A 7,482-nucleotide genomic window follows, 5' to 3' on the forward strand; every position below is an offset into this window, starting at 1 on the left:
TTTAACCAAATGAAAGCATTCTACTAATGCTAATCTTTTCAGTTTCAACATATTACTTATGTCAGTGGGTAGATTTTCCATCTTTGTGACTGACAGAGTGAGCGAGTTCATCTCAGTCATCCTCCCTAATATGCCATCATTAATAATCTCCCCATTATTTTGTAGCTGCAATCTTTTAAGACGTGTTAAACTGGCCAAATTGTGAATAAAAGCTGTTTTTTTCCATGTCTTATGCATGTTCCAAAGAGCCTTACACCCATAAGTTTCCAAAGCCTCCAGAGATGTAAGCCCTGAAATACTCTGAGGTAGATATTGCAAATCTTTACACCCCTCCAGGCTTAGTTTCCTTAGAGATCTCAGCATATGAATGGTGGATGGTAATTCTTGGATGGCAGAGTAGGAAAGATCAAGGATCTCCAAATTCACAAGACGGGTAAAAGATGAAGGTAATGAATAGATGGGCGTGTTTCTTAAACCCAAATATATTAACTGTTCCAAACATCCCATATTCTTTGGCAATGATTTCAATGACGTTCCATTCAAAGTGAAAGTCCTGAGGGAGGTCATATTCCTGATCAGCCTTGTTGGGAATTTTGTTAAATCTGGATTTCCACAGATGAGCAATGTGCATATTTGTGTAGACGATGCTAATACGGGAAAATAACTCAATCTGTTCCCGCTCAACGAAAATCGGGTGCGGCCCAAACACTCACTTTCATTCAGAACTGTCAAACCCTTACTCGCACGGCAGTAAAAATTTTCTTCCTCCTCCGCGATTTGGATTGCCAGATCACGCAGGGAATCGTGCACCCTGTAGCAGACTACTTGTCCATCAAAGTCTCTCATCATCGGCTCAATCAAGCAACGATCTGCTAAAATGTTGATATAACATCTTCCCATCTCGAATGGATCACAAGCGGGCTTATGCTCATCTTCCGGCGTCTTCATGGCAAGTAACCCTTCTCCTATCCATAACTGAATCGCCAACTGGGCATGAATGATACTGTCTTCTACGTAGCATGCGGCTACACATAAAAAACACAATTGCAGATTAGCATCCTCATAGCCGAGGGCATCATAACTCAACCTAAGACAATTGTAGAGACTATCCACGTTAGGTAGCCTATGGACAGCCCATTCCCACTGCTGTGGATGAGTACTCCCGGCCATTGCCCTTCCAACCACTTTGATAGCAAGGGGAAGCCCTCTGCACTTATTACACACGATCTTGGCTTTTCCCTCCTCTATGTTTGCTGGCAGATTCCCATTATTATATGGAAAAGAATGATAAGCAAACAATTTCCAACTATCATCTTCCAACAAGTCCTCCATTGCTATCGTGAATTTATCCGCGACTCCTGTTTTTAAGAGTGCAGTACGATCCCTGGAACTGACAATGACTTTGGAGTTGGAGTGGTTCCTTACAGGGCACAGTACACCTAATCCTTCTAACAATTCCGCAGCATTCCATCCCCATACATCATCTAAGCACAGCACAAACCCGCTACTCTCCTGAAGTGTCTGATTCAACCATAGTTTTAACTCTTCTTCATTCATATTTTCGCCCAAATTTACACTTTTTTGTGTGGCTATTTGGGTACGGAGTGCATTCCTAAGAGCTGTGAGAGAGGGAATTTGCGAAACAGTGAGCCAAAGTAATAAACCGTCCCTAAAATTACTGCGTACCTTTTGGCTATTGAAGAGAGTCTTGAGAAGTAGAGTTTTTCCGGATCCACCTTTGCCAACAACACCAATGCTTTTCGCCTCTGCTTCATCTATTACCAACTTTTCGAGAACCGAAAATGCTTTATGCTGTCCCACTATAAGGGGTTCGTCGATCAATTTGATCTTTGCACAGCTGGTTGGAGCAAGAGCACCATGGGATGTACTTCCAGAAGAAGCCACGACCTTTATGCTTTCCTTGATCTGCCCAAGTTCCTCCTGGAGCTTTTGAGTTTGACCCTCTAGTAGCTCTGGAATTTGGGCCATCGCAGCCAGAGGGGAAATTTTGATATGTTCGTTGATATCTGAAATCAAAGCCGTGATCCTCAGACTCGTTTGATAACGAGATATAATATTACAAGTTGGTATTGTTGAGGTCTGCACCATTTTCGATGCTTGCTGGAGAAGGGCATCCAACCCTTTAAGCCATCCGTTTACAGCTGAAGCCTTCTCTTTTCCAGTCCTGTTTATTGCTGGCCGGTATTGTTGAATCTCTGTAATGATAGGCTTGATTTTCACTACCAGATCTTTCAAAGATGCCATTTCTTTATTGCAGCGAACCGCAATATTTATGTGATCAAGAATCTGCTGGATAGTTTTTTCGATACCAAGCCCAATAAATCCAGAGACGAAACCTGGATCTGGCATGATCTTTTCTATAATTCCCGGACAGCAATATATGCAATTCCCTTTACTTATAACAATACAAGGACACTCTCAACTGAAAACTCAGGAGAACACTCTCTCCAGCCCTACGAAAACAAAACTCAACCAAAATCTTCTGACGCTCTCAGCGCCACTACCAAGACAGATGTTGGAAGCCTGCCGACTTGAATATTTAAGCAGTAATAGTAAGTGGCGGCAATCACGTGTATGAATTAGGTCCATCAACCGCGAGCGAATGCATGAAAAATTCCACATCAACATTGAAGTCAAAATATATGGTGGGCCACTACCAAGACAGATGTTGGAAGCCTGCCGACGTGAATATTTAAACACTAATAGTAAGTGGCGGCAATCACGTGTATAATATTGAATTAGGTCCATCAACCGCGAGCGAATGCATCAAAAATTCCACATCAACATTGAAGACAAAATACATGGTGAATAATCATATTTCAACATTGAAATGAGTTTTTCAATGTGAACACAAATAATTCAATTTTCTATGAGGGGTTAAATTATTTTATAATTGTTTTTAAAAGGAAATTAAAAAGACAGAAAAAGTGTATATTAAAACGGTATAAATGTTAATGTTGCATTAATCGTTATCGGGATAATATCGGTATGAGGAAAAAATTGAAAAAATCGTAATTATCGGGAAATAATTTGGGAAATAATCTGGAAAAAATTGTTTGGTACAAAAATTTTCATTTTTTTTCAATTTTTTTAATATCTAAATCATCTACAACATAAAATAAATACATTGACACATAAATATGATAAAAGAACTAATATATAAGATGTATAATATCATTTCTAGTGCTAAAATCACACATAACATTAAATCATGTAGTAAGTCCTAACTCATGAGTCCCAACTCAGCGTCAAAATATCAACAAAAAATATAATAATGTATCTCATCATGTCATAATGTCATATACAATAAAATGAAGAAAATAACTAAAGTCTAATCCTATTGATTTCCTCTGCCCCTCTTGCGAGAAAATGCCACAACTTTCCCTTTCCCTCTAGATGTAGATGTTGGTGCTGGTGGAGTTGGCAGTGGAGTCTGCTATGCTCTAGACTCTGAAGAACTAGAAGTAGGAGCTATAGGAGGTAGAACATGTCCTTTACTGGTGGCAGGGGTAGCCCGGGCAAGTGGTGTCACATGGAAACATTACAATCTCCCAATCCTAAAATCCTGAAAAACTGATAAGTCTGCTGGATTTTGAAAAATCTAAAATTCTACTTTCTCTATATGAAATCCAATGACGCGGGAACCATTCTCAAACATCCTGAGTCATTTCATGGTAATGTTAAAAATTTAAGTAAAAGGATGAAAATGAAGATTAAGGAGAATGTCACTTTTACTTTAAGAATTTAACATTACCATGAATAGCATATCAATACTAGGGCCTAGACTTATCATTAAGTTGCCCCACTCAAAAATTATTTGTTTCTTTCAAAAAAAAATTGCATTTCGAACATTTAGCATCCCTTATAAAACCTTGCTGCCTTGATTGCCCATGATAAAAACGGAAAAAATAGGGCATAAAAAAACTGGCGATAATTTCAGATATTACTCGCGATAATATCGGCAACGGAAAATTATCGTGACGATAATATCGCGATTTTAACAACACTGATAAATGTTAAAAGGAAAAAGATATATACATATATAAATGGTATATTTAAGAATATATTATTTTTTATTTAAAATATATTTATAATAATTTTTTAAATGGAAATTAAAAAAGATAAAAAAAAGTGTATATTAAAACGATATAAATATAAAAAGGATATATATATAGATGGACAAAGTGGTATATATAAGAATATATTATTTTTTATATAAAATATATTTATAATAATAATTACGCCAGTAAGGTGTTTCTTTCTGAAATAAATTCCATTATGTGCTGCCGTGTCTTATCTTGAGCTATCCATTTGATGTGTTAGACCATTGGAATGATTCCCACCTTCGGATCATCCTAAGCGGTTATGGAGTTAGTTACTGTAACGACCCAAAGCTTCGAATACTGAGAAAGGGAAAAATAGCGAAGGCACCGCTGGGTTATAACATGAATCTATTACAGCAAAAACGCAGGCTGCTCCTTAATGTATTCACCTTGCAGTGAGAGGGTGCAAATTCCTCTAGGGAAGTCATTCATAACTCTGGCTAGCTTCGACGATGGAACCACCATCATCACTGCGAACGCAAATGCAAAATCGAGCGGTGGGACATTTTTCATTGCAACGGTCAACGTGCTTGCTTTGGATTTCACAGCCAAAGATATGACAATCCAGGTATGATGCATCATGGTCGGGTATTAACAACATCTTAGTAAATCATGAGAGGGGTTGATTTAACGAATATAATTATTTTATGCAAAATTCACATGTTCATGGTGACTTGAGTGGAAATAATCAAGCTATGGCATTGAAGATTTTGGGAGATCGTTGTGCGTTTTACAATTGCAAATTTCTAGGGTTTCAAGACTGTGTTAGACGACAGTGGGAGGCATTACTTTAAAAACTGTTACATTGAAGGTGGCGTCGACTGTATATGTGGCAATGGAAATCTATGTACAAATCATGAACAATACAATATTGTTTCATAGTCTGTGACCAAATAAATATTAATGCAAATTACCTTTTTGTTTGTTGATTACAGAGCTGTGAACTACATTCCATCCCTACATTTTATGGCGTATTTACGACTCAAAAGAGAATGAGTCCGCGGGAAGACACAGGGTTCGTCTTTTTAAATTGCAAGTTGACGGGGGAAGGAACAAATTATCTGGGCAAGCCCTGGGGACCTTACTCCACAGTAGTGTTTGCTAACACTTACATGGAGGACATTATCTACCCAGCAGGATGGACAGACTGGGATAAACACTTTTACAAACAAAAGTAAGTCCTCCTTGATATGCGTTCATCTATCCCCACATCTACCTTAATGGATCCACCTACCTTAATCTAATGTTATTGTTTCATCTCATTTCTCTAATCTGCAGGACTGTGACTTATGGCGAGCTCCAAAATATGGGTCCTGGAGCATTGCAAAAACAACGAGCTCTGTGGTCCCAAAAACTCACTACTGGTGCACAGGACGCCAAGTATTTGACCATCGACTACATTGATGGGAGTACGTGGATTACACAATAGGGCATCAATAGCCTTTAGATTGCAGCACAACGGGAAGAGAAGAAGAGAGTGATATAGATTGTTGCACAACGGGAAGAGAAGAAGAGAGTGATATAGATTGTAGCACTCCGCTTCTGAATTTTTGTAGTTTTTCGTGTTCCTCGTAAATTTATAAATAAATCCATTTTTGATAATGCACTGTGTTTGGCTTCATTGACTCTCCTCACAACGATGTGTCTCTCAGTTTTTTTTTTTAATTAATTCCCTATATGATAAGAGATTATTCATCTTTATTCATGAAATAAAGTAATTGGGAAAATACCATGAAAAAATTGCTAAAAGCTTCTGAAATATGATAAAAAGGGTAAAACAGGAAAATACCCTAACAATGCAAATAACAGTGACGCTGTAAATGAAGTACTCATGGATTTGTTATTAGGGCTTTTATAAGATCCATATATAATATTCTAAGCTTATAATGTTATTTTTATCGATATCGATAAGTATTGATAATGGAAGATGATTATTAGCTTATAATGTTATTTTTATTGATAAGTATTGATAATGGAAAATGATTATTGTTATAATCTATGATTATTGATTTTTTAATTAGTTTAGTTATGCTTTTTTCTTAAATCATATTCTACATTAACATGATATATCAAACTACTCTACAAAGGAAGAAATCTTTGTAATGATCTCTACATTATCTTCAAGTGCATGACATAGGTAAGATTTACTTAGGCAAAATTTGTTGGATTAAAATAAGAACATGGCAGATACTAAGGAGATTAGAGATTAGGGAGATTAGAGATAAGGAGATTAGAGATTAGGGAGATTAGAGATTAGCGGTATAGAGCAATGTGATATTATCATAAGGGAAACAATACAGAGGTGAGTCATCAACACCAAAATCAAGTTAAAATTTTAAATGTCACTGCACCAAAATCAAGTTAATTCGCACCATCAATGAAAATTTAAATCACCAAAAAAATTTAAATTTTAAATGTCACTGCACCAAAATCAAGTTAATTCGCACCATCAATGAAAATTTAAATTTTAAATGTCACTGCACCAAAATCAAGTCAATTTGCACCATCAATGAAAATTTAAATTTTAAATGTCACTGCACCAAAATCAAGTCAATTCGCACCATCAATGAAATTTTAATTCTGCACCAAAGTCACCACACTGCACCAAAGTGCACCCAAAGTCACTGCACCAGCACAAAAGTCAAGTCAAGTCAATTCTGCACAAAAGTCAAGTCAATTCTGCACTAAAGTCAAGTCAATTCTGCACCAAAGTCACTGCACCACACTGCACTCAATTGCACCAAAGTCAAGTCAATTCTGCACCAAATTCACTGCACCACATTGCACCAAAGTCACCATACTACACCACCACAGTCAACACACTGCACCAAAGTCAAGTCACACCACCAAAGTCACTCACCATAGTCACCACACTGCACCAAAGTCAAGTCAATTTGCACAAAAGTCATTGCACCACACTGCACCACATTGCACCAAAGTCACTGTAGAGCAATGCGATATTATCATAAGGGAAACAATACAGAGCCATAAGGGAAACAATGTAAATTTTATTCGCACCAAAGTCACTGCACCACACTGCACCAAAGTCATTGCACCACACTGCACCAAAGTCAACACACTGCACCACATCAACTGCACCAAAGTCAAGTCAATTTTGCACCAAAGTCACTCACCACAGTCACCACACTACACCAAAGTCAAGTCAATTCGCACCAAAGTCAAGTAGCAAAGTCAAGTCGCACCACCAAAGTCACTCACCACAGTCACCACACTGCACCAAAGTCACCAAAGTCAATTTGCAAGTCACTGCAGCACACTGCTGCAGCACACTGCTGCAGCACACTACACCAAAGTCACCACACTGCACCACATTGCACCAAAGTCACTGTAGACCAAT

At 37.7% G+C, this 7,482-nt stretch overlaps 2 protein-coding genes across 2 annotated transcripts; one reads left to right on the plus strand and one right to left on the minus strand.

Annotated features, from left to right (window-relative positions):
* Positions 1-406: 406 nt before the first annotated feature.
* On the minus strand, positions 407-2,370 carry LOC149189989 (disease resistance RPP13-like protein 4). The gene is made up of 2 exons (XM_089410402.1): positions 655-2,370; positions 407-571 (listed from the first exon to the last, which is right to left on the minus strand). Exons 1-2 carry the CDS (start codon positions 2,368-2,370, stop codon positions 407-409), a joined length of 1,881 nt encoding a protein of 626 aa, XP_089266528.1.
* Positions 2,371-4,386: 2,016 nt separating this feature from the next.
* Positions 4,387-5,553, plus strand: LOC149189990 (putative pectinesterase 11). The gene is made up of 4 exons (XM_089410403.1): positions 4,387-4,391; positions 4,482-4,692; positions 5,060-5,298; positions 5,403-5,553. Exons 1-4 carry the CDS (start codon positions 4,387-4,389, stop codon positions 5,551-5,553), a joined length of 606 nt encoding a protein of 201 aa, XP_089266529.1.
* Positions 5,554-7,482: the final 1,929 nt, after the last annotated feature.

The sequence above is a fragment of the Pinus tabuliformis genome, chromosome 3_1 (assembly GCF_031772625.1).
Source record: "Pinus tabuliformis cultivar Carrire ecotype Pingquan chromosome 3_1, CPIR1, whole genome shotgun sequence".
NCBI classification, from domain to species: Eukaryota; Viridiplantae; Streptophyta; class Pinopsida; order Pinales; family Pinaceae; genus Pinus; species Pinus tabuliformis.

Bases quoted from the DNA above. Each gene is read 5' to 3' on its own strand.
- LOC149189989 (XM_089410402.1), bottom strand. From the start codon at position 2,370: ATGCCAGATCCAGGTTTCGTCTCTGGATTTATTGGGCTTGGTATCGAA. The intron at 572-654 runs GTATTAGCATCG...AAGGCTGATCAG, and splicing joins ACAGATTGAGTTATTTTCCC to GAATATGACCTCCCTCAGGA.
- LOC149189990 (XM_089410403.1), top strand. The intron at 4,693-5,059 runs GTATGATGCATC...TGTTGATTACAG, and splicing joins CCAAAGATATGACAATCCAG to AGCTGTGAACTACATTCCAT. The intron at 5,299-5,402 runs GTAAGTCCTCCT...TCTAATCTGCAG, and splicing joins AAACACTTTTACAAACAAAA to GACTGTGACTTATGGCGAGC.